Source organism: Pseudoliparis swirei, chromosome 7, assembly GCF_029220125.1.
Source record: "Pseudoliparis swirei isolate HS2019 ecotype Mariana Trench chromosome 7, NWPU_hadal_v1, whole genome shotgun sequence".
In the NCBI taxonomy this organism is placed as follows: domain Eukaryota; kingdom Metazoa; phylum Chordata; class Actinopteri; order Perciformes; family Liparidae; genus Pseudoliparis; species Pseudoliparis swirei.
The window spans coordinates 2,770,443-2,797,040 of record NC_079394.1 but is presented as its reverse complement, the minus strand read 5'-3'; the positions used below and the strand labels follow the sequence as shown (position 1 = coordinate 2,797,040).

At 44.4% G+C, this 26,598-nt stretch overlaps 2 protein-coding genes across 11 annotated transcripts in view; both read right to left on the bottom strand.

Moving 5' to 3' along the window:
* Nucleotides 1-26,598, bottom strand: part of fam172a (family with sequence similarity 172 member A) — a 230,204-nt gene that overhangs the window by 90,516 nt on the left and 113,090 nt on the right. For 9 of the 10 annotated variants that reach the window (XM_056417916.1, XM_056417914.1, XM_056417917.1 and 6 more), the window contains exons 9-10: nt 9,351-9,467; nt 2,265-2,349 (exon numbers count right to left, since the gene is read on the bottom strand). In XM_056417916.1, the coding sequence (XP_056273891.1) occupies nt 2,265-2,349; nt 9,351-9,467 (202 nt within the window). The remainder of the gene's footprint in view (nt 1-2,264; nt 2,350-9,350; nt 9,468-26,598) is intronic. The other variant, XM_056417919.1, reaches the window with a different exon arrangement.
* LOC130196063 (uncharacterized) lies at nt 11,753-14,191 on the bottom strand. Its single transcript, XM_056417926.1, has 4 exons — nt 13,292-14,191; nt 13,037-13,189; nt 12,810-12,899; nt 11,753-12,331 (listed from the first exon to the last, which is right to left on the bottom strand). Exons 1-4 carry the CDS (start codon nt 14,141-14,143, stop codon nt 12,026-12,028), a joined length of 1,401 nt encoding a protein of 466 aa, XP_056273901.1. The 5' UTR covers nt 14,144-14,191; the 3' UTR covers nt 11,753-12,025.

Sequence of the window (26,598 nt, the reverse complement as noted above, 5' to 3'; positions counted from 1 at the left end):
AGAGTCTACCAGCATGAAAACATAATAATCATATCATCACTGCTTCACACGGGGAGGTGGAGCACAAGTGGAGGAGGGGAGATGTGTGTTAAGAAAGTCTGAAGCAGGAAAGAGTAAAGAGAGAGAGAGAGAACAACACAAGTAGAGACAGAAAGAAGAGAAACGGCAAGACTCGTCCTTCAACCAGTTCTCCCATCATACTGCCTGACCAGACCCACAGCCGCCATGCAACCAGTACTTTGTTATCCCTCGGACATCTTCGTGTGTGTGTGTGTGTGTGTGTGTGTGATCACATGCCATTCCCCACAGCAGGCCCAGTCACCCCCGGGCCTGGCGCAGTCTGGCTCCACACCGGAGCGCTGGTTCACTGTGATGTGCGTGACAACAAGGATTCACAGGTCTGTTTCCTGTTGCTGAGATATGGTCAGCCTTGATTACCCCCCCCCCCCCTACCGAAACACACACTCTCACACACACACACACACACACGCACCATGGCAACGCGAACAGCAGCAGTCGCGGTAGCAGAGGAGCGGGAAGCGTCGGGTGGATTGAAGTGCTGGGCCCCTGACAGCCGTCCCTCAGCCTTTCCCTCAACCTTTGCCTCACCCTCGTCACCTCTGCCGCTCTGCTGTGACTCTTCCCACAATGGCCGCCGCCGATGAACCCGCCAGGCTGCCGAGGACACAAAGACGACCGAGACGACCTTTGACACCAGAAGCTGCCGCCAAAAGACCAGATACAAGGAGCGTTGGCAGCTCTGTTAACGGGCCAGATCTATTCAGCTCGGTTAAAGTAGCAAAAGTCAATAGAGCCCAAGTGAATCGTGCATATATATATATATATACAGATGGTGCGGCGTCGAACCGGCCTGTGACAATGCCAACTGTTTCAAAAAGAAGACGGCGATATCTCGGCTCAAAGGTGGCCGTCTTTTGCCCGACAGCAGTCGCCGAATGGAGACGTAAGAAAATCAAGGTAAAAAACTGACATTTGGGAGATGAAATACAGCATGGGTTTTCTATTGAAGGCTATATGACATTTCAAGAAACTGATTCACTGTTAGATGTTAAGGCCACCCACGCACACAGCTCCGTGAGGAACACGGTGTTTTAGTGGGATGAGATAGCAGTGTTGGATGTGTATTCACCGACACGTGGAGCATGTGTAAGACGACCTATAGGTTCAGCGTGGCGTCACAGAGGGGCGATGACGAGAACCAGATCACAGAGCAGGTCGGAGTGACGGTGGAAAAGAGTGATGATAATAATAATAATATTAATAATAATAATAATAATAACTGAGAGTCAAGGCAAAACAATTGGAATAGTAAGAAACAAATATAACATTCATACAAATATATTAAAATTTAAATAAAAAATAAAAAACAGACAAACTAAATTAGGGGAACCAAAGTTCTGCATAAAAGGACGAGATCAATTAAAAGCTGCTCTATAAAAATGGGTTTTAAGAAGTGATTTAAACGAAGTTACTGATTCTGTGATGAGACAAGAATATGAGTGTTTGTATTTGTGTAGTATATGTCAAAACTTAAACAAATACATGGAGTGAAATCAGGTGCATTAAATACTTATGACGGATGTATTTGTTCCTGTTTTTCCCGCTTTTCTTTTTGCGTCTCCGAGTGCCATCCGGCCCATGTGTGTGTCGCTCTTCAAACAACACTGCAATCATCATCTCTTATCAACGTTCATGTCGAGGATTACAGCTTTCATCCCTAATCCTACATTAAGGACACATTCTCATGATGGCCATGACATCATCGAGGCCAGTCCACCACAGAGAGGGCACAGGGACAGGAAGCCAAACGCCACAGGAGAGGATTAATGAAAACAGAAGACAGAGGACGGAAATAGACAACAAAATCGAGCGCCGCATTTCTGTAGCGTGTGCGAGACGAGCTCCGTTTCTGCGTGTATTTGTGCTTCAAGATAATCTACCACTGCTTCAGTTTTTCGGACAATGATCCTCACACACACACACACACACACACACACATAGAGCTTTTCCAGCGGGAGTTTGGTTTCGCTTTATCTGCATATTTTGCCCGAAATACTGTCAACATACCCACAACAAAGCACCTAGTGAACCCCGTTTCCTGCACTGGCATTATTAGTTCCAAATCGGTCATTTAAGCAGATTTTCTATATAAAATAATGTCACCAAACTTCGAGACATATCCGCCATTGTTAAGAGGACGTTATTAATCCTGTTGGAGTGTTTTTTAAAGAGTTGTTTGATACCTGCAGAGACTCGGGGGCAGTCGGGCAGCATGGGGTCCAGTGGCGTGTCCAGGGGCTCTGGACTCGACACCCAGTTGGAACAGTGCTGCAGGGAGAGGGACACACATGTCATTTGATTTTTTTTAATAAAGGACACATTTCTCATCTGATGCGATATGTCGTTTCTACAAAAGATGGAACCGACTACTTATGGCATCTGGAAATTTTTGGGGAAATAAGTGGCAACCAGAAATCTCCACAATTACTCCCACATGCAAACAGACATAAATGCTTAAAGACATCGACAATAAAGGAAGAGATTTGACGTACACTTGTAAGTATCTTGGCGTTTCACATGTGTTTTGGTTTCCAGCAAGTTCAATTGAAAATGGCAAAAGATATCGGAATTAAAATAGAAATGTGGAGAGAAAAAGGGAGTGAAAACAGGGAGGTGAGAGAGACAAAGAAAAGGGGGACAGGTGCGGAGGAAAAGAGGAGTGACCAGGATCGAGGAAGAGGCGTGTGCATGGCTGAGCGAGGTGGGGAGGGAGGGAGAGAGAGGGAGAGAGAGCGAGAGGGAGAGAGAAAGAGAGACAGGAACAAGCAATTAAAAGCTGTGTGACATGTTGCTCAGACAGCTTGGCGTTTGTTTGTGGTTGAGAGCTGAGGCCTTCGACCACGGTGGATCAGCGGGCGCCCTGGGGGAGGGTGTCTGCCCAGCTCGCTGACCCATAACCCCCCGCAAACACCCCTCGTCCTCTCAAACCCCCGGTGGTTGACAACTCTCTTGTCAGAAAGAGGAGAAGACCTCTTTATCTGTTTTCCGCCGTCTTCATGGCGCGGCCTCTTCCTCCTTACGAGGTCGTTTCAAACACATCCAGGTACAGTTAATAAGGACCAGCATCAAAGCCACACTTCAAAACAACGTACGATTCCCGTGCTTTGAGGTTTCATCCTCTGGGTCAGGAGACAACATTTCAAAGTGTGTTTTCCTCTTTTGACCATGCAATGTGGATTGGTATGCTGAGGCTCGTAAGGTCAGCACAAACACGAGGGAAAAGGGAGAGGGAGAAGGAATGTTTGGAGAAGACGTTCTCCAGATAAGATAGAAGTTAAATAGAAGAAAGAGAAAATGTAAAGAGATTAGAATGTGCAGCTGGCGTCCTTCTGAATCACTGCTTATCTGCCCTTGTTTACTTTCACCCCGGCCCCCGACAGCCATTACAGTGTTGCACAAGCTCGTGTGTGCATGTGTGTGGGTCAGCGATTGCATTACAGGCGGTCTCCCACGAAGTTGTGTAGCAATGTGAACAATTCAAACTCAAATACACACACAGAGAGACACACGCGCTTTTGCAACCCTGGCGCTTAAGGCCCTAAAAAGGGGGCGGGGCCTGAAAGACAAACGTTCGAAATCTCTGCCACTTCAAGCCCTCTGAAAAACAAACAAACACACACAAAATAAAACAAGGGTCAAATCACACTTCTACTCAGTGGTGTAGTTACGTAAGTCATTTTTTTTGGATATCTGTACTTTACTTTACTTTTTTATTTACAGCATTTGATTGTGCTACTATTTCCAATACTTAAGTACATTTAATATCAGAAAATGACTTTTGATACTTAAGTACAAAACATATCAGATACTTTAATACTTTTACTCAAGTAGTATTCTCATAGGTGACTTTTACTGGAGTCATCTCTCAGTAAGGTATCTCTACTGTTACTCAAGCATTACTTTTGGGTACTTTATACACCACTGCTTCTCCTCAGGTGTCATCCCTGAAGTTAAAACCCACCCTACTCCCAGGTATATTTATGTTTTTTGTCTTCTCTTTCTGTGTAAATATGTAAAAGGTACACTGGAACACAGTATACGTGTGACCTAATTGAATATATAGTTGTATGAGGGGTATAACATAAGAGGAGAAGAAGAGTGTTCCACTACGATCGGCAGAGACGTGAGAAGGAATGGTGGGGAGAAGCGTGGGGGGGGGGGGGGGGGAAGATGACAAGTCATCTTGGTAAACAGTGGCATATTGTGTATTTTTAGATCCTTTGCTTTGCCCTAGATGTGCTCTCCTCTGAGCTCGAGGGCAGTGCGGAGCGGCACAGAAGCAGTGGGGCTCCTTGACTGCTCCATCAAGTGTCTCATTGTGTCTCCTTTAATTCATTCAGTCTGTCTGGAAGAAGACGTCAGCTGGGCTGTGGAGCGGTGGGCTGAAGGCGGCTGGAGGAGAGAGGGGAGTCTTTCAAAGGGCCCTCCTCCTCCTTCACCTCCACTATCACCACCAATGGAGGCAGGGAGGCCGGGGTTTGAATAGATTTGTCAAGGCAACAACACACGTGCACACAGACTCTTGCATAAATGCACACACACACACACACATTGCCCACAGCCCCAGTGCTGTGAGAGACCGCAGGCATAGCAGCAGTCACATAAAGGCACGGCCTGCCGGCCGGGATTAGAGAAGGGCGACTTGACAAAAGGATGGCGCGTCACACGGGTTGCCTCCGACGCGTCGCATCATCGCTTCAGGCGGCTCGACCGACGATCAATCGCACCGCCGCACTAAAGGCAGACGGCGAAACCAACACGGCGACCGGTTTGACTCCCACCGGTGTGTGTTTCGGTTTGTGCTGGATACGCGCACATGCATCCGCCCGTTGGTACGCAGCGCAAGACTCATTGTTGCAGAGTGCATTTTGCTTATCTTGAATTCAATTGCCGACATTATGCAGGAGCAAAGTCCGAAAGGTTCCTTCAAAGTGTTGAGTTGGAGGCTGAAGATGAATCTAAAAGTGTAAATTAAAAGCAGGTGTCAGCTCTACGCCGCTGTGAGAGATGCTTTTGACCCTTCTGTGTCATGTGCACATGTATGTGTGTGTGGGTGTGTGTGTGTGTGTGAGATCCCCCCACATGCTGCCTCCTGCCAGTCAGAGTGGACACCGGCCTTCTTCTTTCACATACGCGACAAGCACGCACCCTTTAAGAGTAATGGACACAAAATGCTGCATTCAGCTGGAGGCAGGGGGATCTAATGGAGTCTGCACGAGGACCAAAGAGGTCTCTCTTCGCTGTCCATATCCACCACAGTAATTGTCACAGGAATACACTCTCAGCCCCTGAGAAAAAAGGACTCAGCCCATGAGGGGAAAAAAAGGATGAGTAGGCTGATCCTTACGTCCCAAATTCTACATTCGTCCTTCTGTACACATTACATCTATTGCATCTGTCCATCCTGGAGAGGGATCCTCCTCTGTTGCTCTCCTGCAGGTTTCTTCCCTTTTTTTCCCCCTGAAGGGTTATTTGGGAGTTTTTCCTGGTCCGATGTGAGGTTTTGGGGCAGGGATGTCTGTGTGTACAGATTGTAAAGCACTCCGAGACAAATTTGTAATTTGTGAAATTGGGCTATACAAATAAACTGAATTGAATTGAATTGAACTATAAACTCAGGATAATAATATAATACATTTATTTTATAAAGGCGACTTTCAAGGCACTCAAGGTCGCCGTACAGGCTGGAGACAATCAAAAAACAGTTAAACTAGAATGGGCACTCGGTAGAGCGCATACCTTCGCATTTCACAAGATTGGGTATTGAATTATGAACATTTTGGCATGAGTTGCATGCCAATTGGATAAAAATTGACCGTGCTATGGTAAAAAGAAGATTTTGACCTTTTGATGACCTTGACCTTTGACCCGATTGATCCCAAAATCTAATCAAATGGTCCCCGGATAATAACCAATTATCCCACCGAATTTCATGCGATTCGGTTTAAAACTTTTTGTGTTATGCGAATAACACGCATACAAATAAATAAATAAATAATAAATAAATAAATACACGGCGATCAAAACATAACCTTCCACATTTTCAATGCGAAGGTAAAAAGCAGAGCAACCAAGAGGGAGACAAGTCAGGCGTAGGCCGGCCTCAAAAGGTGAGTTCTGAGGTGGTTTTGAATAAAAAGATCGAGTCAATGTTTGTGATGTCAGGGGGAGGGATGGGCCACAATTCATCCACTTTTATTATCTCAATCTATTAAAACATAAAATATAAAAAGTGTGATTCGATAATCAAATAAGTCCCAGAATGATCGAATGAATCTTTTTTTAAAAAGTGCCCTGAATGCATCTTGAATAAAATATGTGTAGTCTGCACATTTTTAATTGTGTACAGTTGACTCCGTTAAACGGTCAACCAGTATCTCTTTCCTTTCTGAAAGCACAAAGCACTTAATCCCACGACAGAAAACTCACACGTCTCCTCGACCGCGACACACATGACGGCCTGCAACCGACATTCTCAGAAAGTAGTCTTGAGTATCAATTTTTGCTCCCTCTCTCTGTGTGCCCCTCTCTCCCACCTCCTCCAGTTGCTGTATAATCTCTATGGATTAGGATGGTTTATTCATGACCGTAGTGTACTCTGTGTGTGTGTGTGTGTGAGCTCTGGGCAGGCCACTAGAGTGTGACAGCAGGCCAGCCCAGTGACAGGAGACACCTTGGAGACTGTGACAGGCTGCCAGCTGTACACCATCATTCGCATTTCTCTCTATCTAACTCACTTCTTCTCCCTGTGCTACTCATCTATCTCCACACACATCTCTTCATCTCCTCCGTCTGTATCCACTCCATTCGTATGCTCCCTGTCTTCTTGTTTTCCTTTTGCACAGCTCTAACCTGTGCCGTCTCTGCGCCAGTCCAATCTAAATAATTGACCGTTTCCCGTACTTTATTTCTTTCGCTCTCAGCCGGTGGACGGAGTTTTTCTCGCTCTGCCATCCTCCCCTTTTCTTTTCCATCCCCGTCCCTCTGCGTCTTGTCTCCTGGCGGTGACGTCAGTCGCCCCTCGTCTGACCCGTTTGGTCCACATAACCCGGCCCAGCAGGCGCCGATCTCTAAATCCCGTCTCCTGTCTTTTACTCTCTGCTTCTCACCGCTCCGTTCCACCATCCAGGGGCCTCTTGAGCCTCGGAGGGAGGGAGTTATCTCCGTCCGATGAGAACGCAGCAGGGCACTGCCGGGGTGCACTCACCCACATCTATACATCGCCCAGCGGCGTATGCGTGTTCCCCGATCGCTCCTTTCTGTGACGTGCAGCAGCTTCCAGCCGGCCCTCCCCGTGTGTCTGTCCTTTAATGTGAAAGTGTTGTTTATGTTCAAGATCCAGCTCTGTATGCGTTATGGATATTCATGTATATAGAGATGTTTAAAAGGAGCATTATATGCATCTATTATCGCAGCCTGTGGGCGGTTGTGTGTCTATGTTCTGCACTGCACCCACAGCTGCGTGCTTGTAGTGTGTGTGTGTGTGTGTGTGTGTGTAGTGTGATCATTGAAAGCCAAACATCAGGCGACTGAGCCAATGTTGGAAAAGCTCTAACATTTGAATATTGGGTGGAGCAGAAAGGCACTCTGACCTTTTAGTAGAACCATTGCAAACACACACTATTGGTTTCTAATGTAAACGACTGGGGACAGAGTAGATTTTGGAATAACCTCCATCCTCCCGCCGACCCATGGCCCGTTAACTACCACTGCCATCCGTGCACAGAAGCCAGGGATGTGATGAAATACTGAATAGGAGCTAAACAATGGAGATTATCAGTCTTGAAAATACAATATATTATGTTGTTTATTTTCCCCCCTCAATATCAATAAGATGTTAACATATCTAAAACATAATGTATATCTCCGAGCAGTGATTTGCAGTATTTATCATTAATTGTTGCGGCAGATACTTTTGTGTTAAATACTAACCATTGTTCTATCAGTGATATGGTAAGAATAAAATGCATTAACACGGTTAATTTTCTGATAATTCAGTTAAAGTTAATTTGGTTTGTTGGTTGTTTTGTTGTTAAATACAATTGATGTAATGATTAACATAATAATTCTAATGAGAGTATTAGCAACCAGTGTTATGGTCTTAACTCTTTTAGAAAAAATAAGCACAAAACTGCATTGTTAAGGCAGAAAATCAAGACTTTAAGGAAAAGAAAATCAACAGTATGTCGAATATATGAGCTTTATCGGGTGCATCCTTCAGAAGGGCATACGTAGGTTTGTTTCCCTTTCCCTCAAGAAAAATGTTCTTTAATTAAGAGGGCTCATCTCTTGATTCAGCCAGAACAGGGCTGTGGGTTAATGAGTACGAGAGAGAGCGAATCCTCGCCCGTCCTCTTACTCCGACTGGACAAAGAAGGTTATTTCAGATTTATTGTTCCGGGGAATCATCACAAATAGAAAATCACTTAACATTCCAATTACGCCGTGTCCCAAACATCCCTTAGATGAATCAAAAATAGGAAATTCCAGACAAGGAGAATGGGCCAGTGCAACCTTGAATGCCGAGCACTCAAACGTACACACACACACACACACACAAGTAACACACAAAATGGGAGATGACAGAAATAGCTAAAACAAAAAGGCAAGGGATATAAAAGGGGAAGTAATATGAATAAAATCTATGGTGTGTGTGTGTGTACACAGGTTTGTCTGTGTGTGTGTGTGTGTGCATGACATTTGCATCTCCGGCTCTCAAGCAGCTCTGGTCCTGGATGCTCCTCATCTGTATGTGCATACTGAGTGAGCCCAGGTGCTGCGGATGGCGCAGAGGTCACACCAGAAAGGGCAAGTGCTAAAATGAAGCTAACACAAATGCACATGTGCACGTGCATCCTATCTCACACGCTTTGCCCACGAGCACACACAAACACGTGCAGGCATGCACATGCATCCCAAGCCGTACACACACACACACACACACACACACCAGCGAGGGTTGACTGACTCAGTTATTCATTGACATGCAAAAAAAGTGGGGGATGCTTTTCTTTTCTCTTTGAAGACAGCGAGAGAAAACATGCAAACAATGGTTGTGTATGACTTCTAAATCTTGCTGTTGGTCAGGGCTGTGAGGGTCAGCAGCCGTGTGCAGGGAGAAATCAGAGAGGAGCTGGATGTAAGACACCTGGGCTCGCCGCCCGGTGGATGTACGGCGTGAGATTGGAGCACAGGAATAGACCCCTGCGCAGTTTGAAGTGTCTTGTGGGTCTTCGGTTTGTATTGCTGTGCTTGTGAGGTGATTTTACCTGCTGCATCCAGTCCTGAGTGCCTTTGCTGGTCTCCTGTAGCCAGATGTTGTGAGCCGAGTCCGTCAGAGCCACGGCGCACGCTCTGTTCTTCACCTGCATTTCCCTCTGATTCATCTGCCACAAAAGCAAATCAATATGTCGTCAGTTCATGTTTACGACAAAGTCACTTTTGAGGAGGATATCATTTGTTTTTAGACAACAAAGAGACCGTATGCTGAAAGACATATGATAGCCTCTTTAGAAAAAAAGAAGAGAACAAATCCATTGTGTTAGTAGACACCTAATAAAATGTTTGTTCGTGCCATTTTCCATATTGTAATTGTAATTGTAATTTAGACTCAGATTTAGATACTATATTATTTAGATTTTGTTCGTTATAGTGATTGCATAATTGTATGTTATAGTTTGCATTGTTTCGAATAATCAGAGGTGAGTTGTGACGTATTGAGCTCGCGCATTGATGTATCAACGGGGGACTTGTTTCACGGTTGCACCAGAATTCAGTCAAAAGAACGGAGCGAACTCACTGTTTTCTACCGTTGTTGAAACACACGACACACGTAGACTCGTCTAAGAGTGGTTAAACAAATGGAGATGTCAAGAAACATCTACTGATGACACTAAGGGAGTTTTAGTCCCTGTCTAACATACACCGTCAGCCTACGGCCCGGACCAGCACAGCACAGGCCCGCTGGACAGCGATTACAGATTCGATCTAATGTATGGCATTCTGTTATAAAGAGAAATATGAAAGAGCTGCTCCGGCATCGCGTGTCCTTGTCAAGTTCTGTGCCAATGTCCCTTTGCTGTGCACGCTCCTGCAGCGCCGTCCCCATTCTTGATACCCTTTCCCTTCACATGTCACAGAGAAAGTGGCTTCCGCAGGCCTGTCTTCCTATTCCCCTCTGAATGTCAACGCCAAGGAAAATGTCACGCAAAGGACTTGTTACCGCACTACAATAGACTTCCCACACCACTGGTCCCACCCCGAGGAGTACCGCAGGCTCTGGGACGAGCCGCTTCGCCACGCTGGGCTTTAAGATAACACGGGAAGAAAAGAGGACAGGAATGGCAACAATAGGTTTACAATCATGTCTTGCACACGTTTAGTGAAGCTGGGTAAGAAACTGGTGGATTGGGGATGGACATAGTTCACATACGAATGGCACTAAGAATTTTCGGACCCAGAGCAAACTAGTTTAAAGCTCCATTTTAAGTGTCATCTCGAGGAAGGGGTTAGGGATTGGAATATCAGGGATATGCATGTTAGAATAGGATAAATAGTAGTTTATAATAGTGTGGTGTAATAAAACTAAATATTGCTACGGCTTGTTCAAAGCCACATTTTTAGAATGTACTTGAGGTTAAAGCTGCTGCTAATATGAATTGAAGTCGGACACTCAGACTTTGGGCTAAGGCTGCTGAAATGACCCATCTTATCGATTCACAGCGGGGAACACTGCCCATGTTCAGTCAGCTAGAGTGGCTGGTCATTGGCTGTACATCAAAATGAGAAGTGGGCATTTGAATACATCCTCACTCGCCCGTACATCGTGGCTTCAACTGTAGCGTCTTCGTCAGGGTAGAGAAGAGCAGACCGAGAGGGGAGGTACAACCCAGGATAAAAAAGTACAGAACTGTAGAGACAAACAAAAAGAAGACCGATGCTGCACATGAAAACACATTCACTCGCTCACACAGAATGCATACAATCACACACAGATGCACACTGCTCTCTGCACTTTCTCATCATCCACGCTTGGTTGAAAAGCTTTCCTCTGGCATAACTGGGCCCGTGGGAGAAGAAAAGTCAACCTTTTAAAACTGGAGGTGTCAGTCAAGGTGCTTTATGGCGCTAACCAAACAGGCCAGTCCCTGAGTATAGGGCTGCGAGCAGAAGCCGGGAAACGGGAGACAGTAGACCGACTCTCCATGGGAAGCACCAAGCATGTGCACTGTAAAATGTTTCAACTTACAAATATGAGTGAAAGGGCTGCCTCAAAGTTAAGTCAACGAACAGAATTTGTTCTTTGAACTTCACTAAATGTCAACTTGATTAAACACCCCGTGTTGTGTCAACCTGTGTCCTTGTTTGGTTAACTTCGATTTTTTTAATTGATTAAACTACTTAGGATAGTCATCTGGACTTGTAAATGTAATTCAACTGAACTAAAAGTCAGTTGTGTAAAACTTTTGTTTTTAGTTTGATTGATTTGGATTTGTGAATTTATTGAACTGCTCAGGGTAGTTGTGTGAACTTGCAACTCTAGTTTAGCGGAATTTAAAAGGTTTGTTCATTCTAATTAAATCTATCAATTTATTTAACTTAACAAAAAGTTCTACAACAACCTATAATACCTGGCACTTTGTGTGTTTCAAAGAGAAACAATCAATTTACATCCAACCAGTTTATTGTGTAACTACCATTGAACATATATCAACAACAATTTTAACACTCAAGTGTGTCATCAGAGAACCGTACTTGGATTTTCACAGGAGTCTGATCATGAAGTAATACAAAAAGTAAACAATAAACAACTTCAAATGTGCAAAACACACAATTAAATGACAACTTATGGACCTGTACTGTTCAATGTTGTGTAACTAACATTGAACTTATACATAAACACTCATTTGAACACTCAATTTTGAGGAGTCTTCAGAAAACAATCCTACATGGATTTTCGCAGGAGTCTGTTTCTCAAGCCATGCACAAGTGAGGAACACTGTCCCCCACCAATGTTCATCAGGACCTTCTGAATAACTTCAAATGTGTATTTGAGTTCCTTCGGGTAGTCTATGTTCAGGGCAAAAAGCAAACCCATCAGCATGGCAACGGCACTTGGAAGGTCCTTCAGATCAGACAGGATGACTGCTTCCTCAAGCACCACTGACACGTCGGTGATGTCTTCTCCTTCTTTCACCATCACAATGCCAACGTTCATCCCGTCAGTCCATACGTCCTCTTTGTCTGTGGCCTACACAAGAGTTCAAAAGAAGCAAAATAGCATTTACCATCTGTTCAGTTTGTTCAAGCAGTGTGTATGATGGCATCTACAAGGGGAGCCTGAAGTCCAGGAATTTATTTTCTATTGAAAGTAGAAACTGCTCACATCCAACACCACAGGCCATATTTGAACTAATACTGGGTTACCATTTCACATTTATGACCACCTACTATAACCTGACTTAAGTGCCATCGATAGTTTATGGAATGGCAACTAAGTCAGTTCCATTTGCTGATTAAGACCAAACCTGGTGTTATATGCATCAATCTTACGAAAGCTGGACAGATCATGTAAGCGTAACCATTTTGTAAAAGAATGAGTGGAATTTTATGTCTGGAAGTTAACTGTTGACTAGTTATTTGGGTTAATATTACTTTTCAGGACGAACAGGCCATTTTAGACTGATTCCTGACAACTGCAACAACACAATTTCATAAACAATGCTTACCTCCACAGTCTTGAAAAGACACAAGGGATCCTCTTTGAGATAATGAGGAAGGCCTAGCAGAAGAGCAGACCTCTTCTTGCATGTCGAGCTCTGATTAAAAAAAGAACAACAAATAGCAGTTATTGTATATGGTGCATATGGACATATGCTATTTGATCCATTACTTGACAAACTGATCACCACAAATGTGGGAGGCCTGGAAGAACAACTAACATTTGAACACTTACATCATCATCAAGCAATCTTGTGAGCCTGGTCAGGCCAACTGTGCCACTTTTGACTTTGAAGAGCTCTAGGAACCTCTGCAGGTGCTGGTCCAGCCCAGAGAAGAGGGAGCCTTTCAAGTCAAAAGTTGTGAGGCGAGCAAATTCTGCTTCGATCTGTTGGATGTGGTCAAAAAGTAAATATCATAAAAAACAATGAAATGCAACATTGGTCACCAAGATATAAGTTTTAGAAAAATCTAAAACGGCGTATTTTACCTGTCGTTCAGCAAACAAGGCTGGCCATCTTTCTTTGACTTGTGCCACAAGTGTTTTTTCTTCAACAATCTCTTTTCTCCGTAAGGGGAATGTGACATTCATCATTTCACCAATTTGCTTCGAGTCAAGTTTTCTTTTCTCTATCTTAATGACCATGGTGGATCTGTCCATGTCGAGATCACTTTGGGCTTTTCCTTCTGGAAAATTGGGCAGAAAATTCACTTCAGATTTTCTCGCCCTCTTCAGTGTTTTTGGCCCAGGTCGCCCAGAAGAATGCGAGTTGAGTCTGAGCTCGGTGCATCCAGCCACTCGCAGCTTCTGCCGGAAGTTGCCCATCTTAAACTTAAGACTGAACTTCCAACAGTACCACCCGTGGACAGACCCTGGTTCCTTCAGACAAGGATGCTTGTTGATGAGAGCTTGGGCCACATGATCATACACTTCACGTCCTGGGTAGGGGTTGCGGGAATATATAGCTTCTGCTAACTTCTCTAAGATGTTAGATTTCATGTATTTTGATATGTTAAGAAGTGTCCCATCTTTATGGTAAGCTTCATTTCCTTGCCTCAGAACATACTGCACATCAAAAGAAAAAGCAGGAATGACAAATGTATGAGGCAGCTGACGACTTTGACGACCACAAGGGCCCCTTTTCAGGGAAGATGAGGACAGGCTTGCCGTGTATAGGGTTGAGTCTTTGTGTTTTGATTCACAAGCCTTGGTGTACACTTTCAAAGTTGCTTTATCTTTAGGAAGCTCTGACATGCTACTTAAAGTGCACAATTCATTATCAAAGTCAGGGTCTTGATACTGAACCACAAGGTCCCCCTCCAATCCTAGTTTGGTCTTCATGATGGAGTGGAAGTCATGAACAGTCTCAGGCAAGTTGTCAATGGTAACTCTTCTAATGTCATCTTCGCTCAGGATGATGCGCAGCAGCATGGTAAATCTGTCTCAAAACAAGAAACAAAAGAACAGGTTTAAAATAGATTTAATTGTATCATTGAATCCACCAAATATTTTATTCACAAAATCTGAATGATGAAATTCCATAATTGTGAGTGTCAACAATATATTATAACAGTCACAATTTTGTGAAAGCTACCATCAGTAGAGCAGGGTCACTTTTGCAGACTTCGTAGCATCTGAGGTGCTCCACATACCGAGCTGAGAAAGGTTCAACAACATAAAATACTGTGTTGCATACAAGCAACAAATGGACAATTTTACAAAAATCAGGAAGTCCACTTGTGCTTCCAATTGACACAAACATTCCCGTGGTGTATTTTGTTCCATGTATGCATGTGGTTGTGGCTGTTTTCCACATTGAAGGCTGAAGGCTGAAGGCTCCGTCTTCTGGCAGAGTGCGGAAAACAGCGGTGCTTTCAGGGACTTTGTTTTTAATGAAATTGACCACACTGAGAGCATTAAAAAAACGTGTGTAGTTCACGGCACATCTAGCGCGACTGTGCGTGCAAAAGCCCTTCCTTTACCTTGCCATGTTCTGCACGCCATCTGTGACGTCGCGATCGCCCATGCGCGAGCGTAACCTGTTCACGCCATAACGTAAATATGGACACGTACTTGTGTAATATGCGGTGTTGCCAGGTCCGCGGTTTTCCCGCGGAATTGGGCTACTTTTGAAGTGTTGCCGCGGGTTGAATTTTTTGTCCACTGGTTCGGGTAGACCTATTTTGCATGCAAATTACATGAATATCTTTAAATAAAAATCCATATTTAAAATGAAATAATTTATTTATACCCAAATCCTACCAAACTGACTCCAGATCAGCACGTACACGCCCACACAGTTGAGCACATTCTCACTAGCACCCCCCCCCCCCAAGCTACGTTAGCTAACGTACGCAAGTTAAACCCCGGTCTTGTGAGCAAACGTTACTGAACGGTGCATCTCGGACCAGCCGAGGAGCACGGGAGGACAGTATTCCACTAAACTAGCTTGTTTGACTGAGAGAAAGACGGCTAACGTTAGCTCACGGACCGACGCTAGCTAATGTTAGCTAGCCTTAGCTAACGGACCCACGCTAGCCGCCACTTGCATCTCCGAGTTTAAACCAGCCCCCGCTGAAGTAGACAGGCAGAGAAGACTGAAGTCTCCGCGAGTGGAGTAACGTAGGAGTAACGTCGCTCGCGAAGCAAAGTTTGGAACATAATTTACATACATAATTTTACTTCACTGGCCCGTTGCTCTTAATGTTGGTCCCTGCGATGGCATACTAGCGCATACATTAAATAAATACATTTATACATCACTTATATATAAACACTTTTGATTTCACTCACCTCGAAAAAAAGTCTCAACCGATGAGGCCCAAGCCTGGTCCGAAATGCGTCGGAGGACTGGAGGAAAGTAAACTTCGCCCGCCAAATCCCCAGAATGCACTTTGATTACGTTAATAATACGTTATTACTTTATTAAGTTGTTATTACTTAATTAAGTTGATTTACACTTCTAATTCAGTTGAATGTGAATTTTCAGGTTAACGTTTGGTTTGTCTTTGCTAACTAGCAATTTTATGTTATCACAACAACTTCAATAATCGTTTGTTGTACTAACATAGAATATTATCCTAACAAAACAAACAAGAAAAAACACATTTTACAGTGTGACTTCGAACCAGTCAAAAACATTGCCCAAGTCTGGACAGAGACATTTAAAATTATTTCCATTCTAAGTGGATAAATATGGCTCTACACCTATTGAATGCCCCTTAATTATCTGAGTTCAACATGTTTGATTGAAAATGTTCTTTACATGAGTATGGCTCCCTAGATATCAAGTGTAACCGAGCTATAATGCATTTAGTTACTAGTGCCAAAATGAACTGTTTTTTTATGTGTGTGTGTGTGTGTGTGTGTGTGTGTACTGTATGTGTGGGTACACAGGTGGGTTAGACAGGCATAAAGGTATGTGGAAAGAAAGAGGCACAGCTGGTAAGGTGGGAGTATGGATGGTGCTGGATAGATACATCTAAAACCTAAATACTGGACTTAAGGATTTAGAGCGTGCATATTTAATCTTGCGTTGAAAAAACTGTTTTATCAAGCAGACAAGTGACTTATGAAGACGTTTTTTTTAATTTTAACTTTTGTTAAATGGGAAAACGAAACCTTTAGAAATCCCAAAACACACATTCAAATGTATTATATTCAGCACCTCTGGAGGCTTTGGAGGTATTCCTCTCTAAATTTGATTGGTGTGAAATATAAATAAAAACAGCGTTGCCTCTGCCCTTCTCTCACAAACCTTTGTGCTCTAGTATCTGTGATTTGCTATTTGAAGATACTCACACAGTGTTGCATATTTTCAGAAATGAGGAGGCAAAATAAATCAACAGTTTTCCCGATGAGGGCTCAACAGAAGATTAAAGAGCAGAGAACTCCATCCCTCAACACTGGCGATATCAATCACTCGTTTTGACAGCTCTCGTTCCCGCATTGCCTCCACACATATGTTTGGCTGTAGTAACAGTTGGTGGAATAGGTCGACAAATAATGACTCCAGGAGAGAGCGCTCTCTGCAGTGTGGCCTTCGACCACAACGATTATGGCGCCATTGGGTCCCATGTTTTACAAGCCACAATGACAACTGTGGTTGCAAAATCCCAGCATGCCAGTGTCTTCTGTAAGGTGGGTGATACTCATGGTTAACTTGAAGCTTCAAACCAGTTACCATGACGTGATACATGCTCCCAAGGGGGTAGCGATGTAAATCTGTCTGATCACATGACTCATCGTGTTATGCTTTGTATGCCATGTTAGCCTGTGAGTCAGTGTTAGCCGTCTTTATCCACAACGTTAAATGTGCTAATCCACTATGCAACCGCAGACTGCAGCTTTAACAAGGAAACGGGCCAGCTGTTGTGATCAGTCTCGTATCGGACAGGGAAAAAGGAAGAGAAACATGTGGAAATACTTGTTGAGCTAAAACCAGCATCCAGATGTTGAGACATTTGCCACCGCTGTGCTCGCCTCTCCTTTAACGCTAAAGCAGCTGGATGTGCAGAGTAAAGTTCAGGGGGGGGTTGAACGTGGGAGGCTTGCTTTTGAAAAAATGTCAGGAAAGGGGAAAGTAAAGGCAGACGGTTCTAAGAGGAAGCTGATTGGATATCAAACGCAGTATAACACGAGGACTAAAGAGGGAATGGGAGGAAAAAGCAAGACAGATGAGAACAAAGAATATTTATGAATGCTTTATGGATCCCCATGAGGGACATGATCTTTTCCCTTGGCCTACTTCACAGGGAGATCGGACCACAGGGTCAGCTTCAGAATAGCATCCCTAAAGCAAGTGGGCTTTCACTTTCGTCTTTAAAACACAAGCAGAAGCTTAAGTGGAAAGGATGCACAGATCACAGAGGTCAGAAGTAGAGTCCTCAGCTTGAAGGGCGGCTTCCTTACCTACGAGAGCACCCTCATGAAATGTGGATCCCCAGCTCAATGTACTTCACCTGCCGTCTGCACAGGACGGGCATATGAAGTCATATTCTGTGAAATGATTAAATTAACGTTTTAGGAAAAAAATAAGCTTCTTAACCCATTTGTGAATCATTTTTTTTGAAATACACTTCCTCTCTGTGATTCGGATTGAATGTGACTGGAACTACACGTCACTTTCCTGTGAACCATTATAACAAAGCTGAGTCACAACTGATGATACAGACTTGATTTCTCCCACACTCAACATACATTCGGCTCCGGATGAACGACGGAATGCTTCTCCTTCTCTTCACTCCCTCAAAAATCATGTATTTTCGGACTGATTGGCAGCGGGCCTGGTTGCTATAGTGTCCCGCAAACATCATCGATCTCTGACCCCCTGGTCGGCACAATTCTACTAAATCCAGCTTTTCACAAATTCAATGAAATAGCCCTCCCGCACATGTGGAGCCACTCAGACACAAACACAGAGAAAGACTTGTGTCTGATTCCTGTATCTTGTACCTGAGCAAAGTACCGTGTTTAGAGTTTTAAGCTGCATCCGGCTACAAAGCCAACTAATTCCTAGACTGTTTTGTGTGCATAATCTTATTTTCACTACTGACGAAGAATGTGATATGCAATGTGTGTGTGTGTGTGTGTGTGTAAGCATGGAGTGTGCGTGTAAAGGAGGGAGGGATGAATATTAATCATGTTTATTTATCTGGACGAGGAGTTGCAATAAGCAACGAGACATTATTTAACAGCGTGCTAAACTAATCTCTGGTCGAGATAAATACTTCATTTCTCTCCTCTCCACATGACGCTCCCGTGCCCGCGACTGCTCCGCTGCAGCTACATCTAAATACCGGCAATAATAAAGACAATTATTTATGCCTTTGATAATTATGTGTCAAAGGCAGCGAAAGCCACTAGATAATTGGAAGAAAACTGAATGGTAATCCACAATGGAGATCCCCCTATGGGAGACAGGCAGACGTATCCCTCGAAAGAATTCAGAACGAGAGGAGGGAGAAAAAAAAAGGAAACAGCCAATGACATAAAGATGAGAGCTCTTTAAGGAGCCTTGCTTACTGTCAGATAGTCAATGTGAAAAGCCACAATTATACAGAGTGAGTGTGAATAGAGAGCCGCAAACAAGAGAAAGGAAAACAAGAGATGGAGAATGACAGAAAATGAGTGAGAGTAAAAAAGAGGACGAAATGTTGCGCGTTCGTGTGAGTGAGCAAAGACTGAGCAGAGGCCAAGGGGGAGGAGGGGAGAGAGGGCGAGCGAGAGAGAGAGAGTGACGATGCCAGTCAGAGGCAAGGCGTACAATGTGGCTGCGCCATGCACTGCCAACAGTCACAGATAATCTAGGACTACCCACTGAGCACTGAAGCACTGCTTAAATATTTGATTGATTAACCGTCCTGTTGCTGCCAGAGAGTTAAGAGGAGAGCATCGGAGAAGCCAAACAAACAAACATGGATGAGGGTGCACACCGGAAGGCTGGAGAACACATGGCGCAGACACACCAACACATACGCCCCCAGAAAGCCCGACGCGCCGACGTTGGAACGGGAGCACCGACCCAAACACACAAAGACGTGGACACATTGCGATGTGAGGAGTCAGCAAAGACAGTGGGAAGCGCTGGAAACACAAAGGCTGACCGATGCTCCGGCGGCGATGTTCTCCCGTCAAGAATCAATGAGGACAATAGACTTACAGATAAACAAAAGTTTACGCTCTTCATCTGGATTTGGCTTCCGATGGCCTCGGGATTCACCGCAGGGACAGCGTGCTCTCTCTCTTATTCCGACAGTACCGGTGAGTGACTCGGTTGAACTCGGGTCACAGAGGGTGGATAGGAGTGTGAATGCAACGTGTTCAGCAACTCCACTGTCCGTGGCGAACACACACACACACACACACACACACACACACACACACACACACACACACACACACACACACACACACACACACACACACACACACACACACACACACACACACACACACACACACACACACACACACACACACACACACACACACACACACACACACACACACACACACACACACACATCCCTGTTCGTCCCAGGCTGTGAAAACACAGGCAGCTGGCCCCCCACGCTCCAACACCCTCCACAGGAAGAGACAACACCAGCGCTTCCTGTGGCTTTGAAGCAGCGGTCCCAGGTCCCCCGTCGGTCCCCAGCTTCCTTTGTCTTAACCGCAGGAAGGAAGCCCTCTCTAGCACGAGGCCACAGAGCCCGGGGGAGCAAGAGGGAGTGTGTTTGTGTGTGTGTGTGTGTGTGTGTGTGTGTGTGTGGGAGCGTGCGGCGGTGTTGCTCACTGAGGTCACATCCATTTACAGGGTGTTTTCCCCTTTGACTCTCCGGTGCCTGAACTCTGGTTATTGTGAGTGTGGAAGAGTCGGAGGCGGGAGGGAGAGAGCGGGAGAAAACGGCAATAACTTCCTCCCCTCTTTCCTCTTTCCTGTCACGCCGGAGGGAAGACGAGGGAGAGAGTGAGAGAGGGACAGACGGGGAGGATGGTGGGCGGAGAGACGGGGTGAGGAGCGGTGCTGAATCGTGTGAGTGACAGCACCGGACGCAGGTCGTGGGCGGTGGTGTGTGTCTGTGTCCGTGTTGGTGAGGAGTCCATCTTTGTGTGTATACCCATGCAAACCGCACACGCACGCACACACACACACACACACATATATACGGCGGACAGAAACACAACAACAAGTGGGGGCGGTGAGGAAAAGGAAGGCCAATAAATATTTACTGACACAGCAGAAGTGGAGAATGGTCGTCCACTGGTGGAAACAAAAGGCAGAGGATGAGGAGCGGCGTGCCAGGAAACCTGCCGGCTGCAGGCGCAGCGCCCCGCTCGCGCCCGCATGGAAAACAAGAGGAAGAGGAAGAGGAAGAGGGAGGACGGAGGAGGAGGGAGACGGAATGAGGGAATGAGGGAATGAGGGAGAGGACGAACGGGGTTGTGGATAACGAGGTTGTGCTCATAAACACAGCAACTGTTATTTACTTTAACCCTCCTGTCACCTTCAAATGTACGAACATATTTTACCCTCGGGGTCAATTTGACCACAGCAATTAAAACCTCCAGAAAATTATTAGAATTAATATTGTTTCCCAAGTTTAAGTGTGAGGTACTTTATGTTTTTGTTGATACCTAAATAGCCCTTTAAATTAATACAAAAGTTGATATTTCTTATATGTTTTACACAGTGAAAAACAGCCTGGGGTCAAATTGACCCTAAAGAACACCGATGCGTACAAGTTGTGTCCAGGACATTTAAAACATAACATCATATTCATTTGAGTTTTTTCCAGTTGTCCCCAATAAATTAGGAAAAGTCATGAAATATGAAGCAAAAAAAGATTATGTCAATCATTCTTTCAGAGACGTTAAATATTGAATGGGGTCAAATTGACCCCAAAGGTAACAGGAGGGTTAAAAACAATTGTGGTTTTTTTCAAGATGAGGTTCAGTGGGAGTTTTACTTTGTGGGGGCGTTGTTGGATTGTGCATATATGTATACTCCTATTTCTATCACAAAACAAATATATTTCATGATAAACTTCTTCAAACTTCTCTTCTCGTCTCTGGTCGCGTATAACTCACGGGAATCTTTTTATTCCTGCCGGTGAGATATCATTCCATGAAATGATAATCAGTTGATGGAACATTCCTATTGGTTAGAACTGAAAAGACAACTCGATGAATGACGTTGCATTCTAATCATTCAGACCCACTAAACCGAGCATCATTTGAGATTTAGCAATTAATTTCTAATTAACATCTGCATGGTGGGAAGTGTTAATGACATTAACTCCCAACAGTTTGATCAACTTACATCGCCGCCGCATGAAAACACCGGCGGGCGTCGCTCCGGTGGCTCGAGCTGCATCGAGAACGCCCGGTAATGTTCACATTGAAATGGTATTGACACAATTAGGAAAGCGGCCGGTGGAAGTTTTGTAACAACAGTCGTTAGGGATGTTCATATATTGTTTGGCAACAGCAATTACAGAAATGGTAATTTCTAATTAGGCGGCATTCCTTAACGAAGTGAAATTACGGCATGGTGACTCATTAAAGTCTTGTGTTAATTAGAATACGTCTTAGTTAAGAAAAGCAGCACAAGGTACGGTGGGCAATGTCTTGGTCGTTCCCAAATCAACTGGCCACATTAACAGCTTGGGAGAGTTACTTGTGTGCATTGAATACAGGATAGGCCTCATCATCTCCTCTCGCCTTTTCTCTCTCTCGCTTTTTTCTTGTCTTTCTCCCTGACTCCCAACCCTCCGGCAATGCTGTAAAATAGAAACCTAACCTCAATATTTTCCCTCACGGTGCTGGGACTTGCTGGCCCATTAAATTCCCCTTCCCATGTGTCAGCTTGCACATTTCCACCATGAAATTTGGGGTATAATTAAACTTTCTTAATGATTTATAAGCCATAATAATGGCCGTAAGTATTTCAGAGCAGGTTAAAGGGACAGCTTTTAAGTGCACGCCGGGGGATGACCCTGTTTTAACATAGTTTCGGTTGGGTGACTCCCGGCTGGAGAGCGCGATGGATCGGGCGAGGGAGTGAGCGAGCGAGCGGGCCTAACAAGGGTGGGTGGAGGAGGAGGCTGAGCCCTTTGTGTCGTAACTCAGGGTGATACTGTCATCGAGGAGAACCAAGGGTTCCCTGAACCCTGGCAGGGAGGAGACAGCTTACCACTGACAGACAGAGGAAGACACACACACACACACACACACACACACACACACACACACACACACACAGAAGGCAAGTGCAGCAACAGCGGCTGAGAAGCTGACAGAAGGAAAGTGAAGGGAAGACACAGGTAGAGAAAAAAAGACAGAAATAGATTCTGGACATCTGGAGTGGAAAAAGAGTCAACATTGATTACTGAAGACAAATAATACAGATTATGTTGAATAAAAGTTTTTAAAAAAAGAAAAGAAGAAATATGGCCGAGGCAAAAATAGTTTCGTAAAGCTAAAAATGCTCATTTAATCCTGGAGAACGAGAGACACGAGTTTACTGTAAAGCTTGAGTCAATGTCTATAGGATGTGCACAGTTTGCATGCATGTTCGGGGGCACGCACACACACACACACACACAGACCCACACACACACACACACACAGACCCACACAGACCCACACACACACACAGATGTTTGCTCTCTGCTGCCTCTTTGATGGCGAGGCTGATATGATTGCCACTTAGGAAATCAGTGTGTTTTCACACCACTCTCAGCTCTGCCAAAGCTAATGTGTTAAATATCCATCGGGTACTGCTGTCCATTTCTGAGACACACACAAGCACACACAGCCCTGGGGGCTGATAAACATTGATTCCTTGTACTAACCGAGCCCACCGTTGGTATCCAACCAAGGGGACATTTTCTAAATTGGGGTGCAGTGACAACATTTCAACAAGCCATGATGTGAAAGTGTCTCTAAATGTGTTGTGAGGAGGGTTAAGTAGAGCGAGATTTGAACTGCTGTGTGGCTCGTTTTTCACTTTTCTTGTCGTTATTCAGAAAAGCCTATTTGCTTTTGTTTTAAAATAGCTCATTGTTGTCGAACAGTTCACCTTCATGCTGCTCAGATCAACACATTGAGTCCAGCTCCTGGAAGTGTTTTGGAAAGGTGGAGTCTGCTGATGGCAAAACCTACCACATATCTCAGTGGACTGTTTTTCACCTTAGCTGTGAAAGGGGGAGGAGGAATAGAAGGAAAATTAAACAAAAACAACAAATCTGGAGGCGCCTGCTGCTCTACACATTACTGGCAAATCAGGTGTGTGTGTGTGTGCGTGTGTGTGTGTGTGTACATCCCTCCAGGGCAGCAGGAGTTGAATTCTAAAGGGAGGTGTTTTGTTTAAACTTCCAGTGCCACTCGAAGTCGCTCATGGACAAACTGAGGGGGAAAGAAAGTTCGGGGGGAAAAGGAATGGGCGGGGAGGTAAGAGCTGTAAAAGCTAATGAAAGTGACAAAGAGAGCGTTCCTCCTTTCAGTTATCATCCTCTCCTCCTCGTCTCCTGCGCTGTGGGGCAAGAGAGAGAGAGAGAGAGAGGGGAAAAAGAAGAAGGGAAAAAATAAACATGCTCTGTGATCCCCCTTTACTCAAAGGAAGGACAAAGTGAGAGAGGGAAAACTACAAAAGGCCGACTGAAATTAATGGAAATATATAACAATCTTGAAATTAACTTCTCATTGCCACGAGCCATGATTTAAAAAACGCTTTTTAACGAGAGGAAAGATGAGTCAGAAAAGAAAGAGAGGGAGAAGGGGTTGAGGCCATGTGACAAATTGGACCGGCTGGAGGAAGCTACAAGTTCATTCGCCCCATCATTTGAAAACTTTGCAGGTCTCAAGGCACACGCACTTAAATTATTATTTTTATGTCCGAATTAATCAAGACATAAGACTAAAGGATATAAAAATACTAATGGAGGGTATAGGAAAAATACAAAGTAATTTAATTAGCCATTTAAACAGGCAGAGGTAGTAAAAAAACTAAAACATATTGCAAGTATCTGTATTTCAAGTATCTATATTTCAATTATCTATATTTCCAGCTTGAAATACAAATTGTATTCCAGGTTTATTGGAGTTTAAAGTTAAACACCAAGTGAAAAGCCTTAACTTTGGGTCCTATACCAGTTAAAGAAAAACATAATGTATACAAAAATAAAATAATAATATCTAGATTAATGAAATACTGTATGTGCACTGTTATTGAAATATATATAAAACTATTACCAAAGAATTACTATTATCGTTACTAATATGGCCGGTATTACTATCATTATTATGCTGTTGTTTACTATATTTTGAAGAAGCACAAGAACACTGCCATATAGTAATTATATGCTGTTGTTATTTTGCTTTTATTCTTTGCAATGTCTCCTGTAGTTTATTAAAATAATGTGCTCAACTACCAGAGCAATATACTGTTGAGTACATAATAAATCATTTTAAATGTAAAATCTACGAAAAGTAGTACACCAGTTGAAGTGTTTTACAAGTGATATTATTGATTAAAAATGAAGCCTGAGAGAAGGGTGAGGAACACAAACACACAAACACACACAAGCACACACACACAGACACCCACAAACACACACACACACACAATTTAGTATAAAGTATATTATTAATCTTGTGAAAAAAAGCAATTAAATCAAAGTGGTATAGAGCCTGAAGCTATGAGGACTGTCAATTCTGCTGGAAATGCCACAGAAGATTACAGTTGGGTTTGTGGATTCCATGAACCCTTTTTTGATTAGGGAGTCAATTATTTCTCATTACTGAAGATGCTATTTCGGAAAAAGACCTTGTCAGTCAATCATGCAAAAAGTCCTCGAAAAGCGTGAATAAACCATTAAAGAGAGAGGCGGGGAGGTGGGGGGTTGTGGGGGAAAGCACACTGACCCTTTTCCACACCCAAACTCCTACTTGTAGTCAAATTACCTTTTTAACTATTACACCTCTGTCAGGTCTTTGTCAGCGTATGGTAATTAGAGCCTTCAGTGGAGAACATTTGAAAAGAAAACAGTCTATTTATTAGTTTATCTCAGAGGAAGGCATTTACCCAGCGCTGAAGGTAAGTTTGAATGTGGTGATTATCTTGTCATTTTCAGGTTGTTTGTCTAAGAGTGTGTGCACGTGTGTGTGTGTGTTTGAGTGCATGAGTGATTGGATGCTGGCGTGTGTGTCTCCAGGTAATGTACTGTTGTGCATGTGTGTATGGCATACATGTGTGCACACACACACACACACACACACACACGGACTCATATATATAGAAATGTATTTATACGTGTGTGTTTTGTGTGTTCTTAAGCTGCTTTCAGCACATTGATAGGCGAGCACAGCACATTTCTCCCGTCCTCTTTGTTCTGTGTTGGGTTTGACACCTCTAAACAATAGCAGCGCTTCACTTTGCCCAGCCCCAACCCACCACCAACCACACACTGCATGGACGGGAGCTGCCAATTAGCACTATCAAACACCCCTCATCAGCTGTCTGCTTACCACCAAAAGAAAGAAAAAAAACCCCAAACAAATCAATAATTCAGAGTTCCCTCGAAAACCAAAAAAAACCATCAGCGGACTTACGGACACAAGGGAGAAGTGAGCGTGATCACCGACTGTATCGTGTGGACTGTGTGTGTGGAAAAGATGCACAGAAAACAACTGGAGTTCTGCTGATGTGTCACAACAAGTAGAAACACGGGTCGGCGTCCTCTCCGTCTCCGCCTTTCCGCTCCGGCGTCTGGAGCTGGTCTTTATTTCGGGGGGCCGACTCTTCCTCGACCCGACCCGACCGCAACCGATGTCCCCGATCTACGTCCTCCTCCTTTTGTGCAGAGAGAGCCGTTGCTCTCATCCCTTCTTTTCTTCCCCACGCACAGCGACTCTCACCCACTCAGGAAATGCCCCACACACTCTTTTAGTTTATCCACCTTTTGTCTAACGCCGCGCTGTGCGAGCCGCGTTTGGCGGGCCTCGGCCAGACGACACGTCGCGACCCGGGGGAAGGAGGGCCGACGCGGGGAGAGGAGGGCCTGTCACGGAGGGAGGGTCTCAGAGGGCCGAAGGTGAGCAGAGGTGTCGGGGAGATGGCTGTCGTTCCTCTCGGTGGTCCGAGACCTTTTCATTAACTTACAGGGGGGGGCAGACGGGTGCAAAGCACTGGCCCTTGTGACCACCAGGGACCGGCTGCCTGCCTTCCTGTCTGTCTGAATGCAGATCTGTGTCATCCATTACGGACAAGGGACTGCTTTTTAACAAAATAC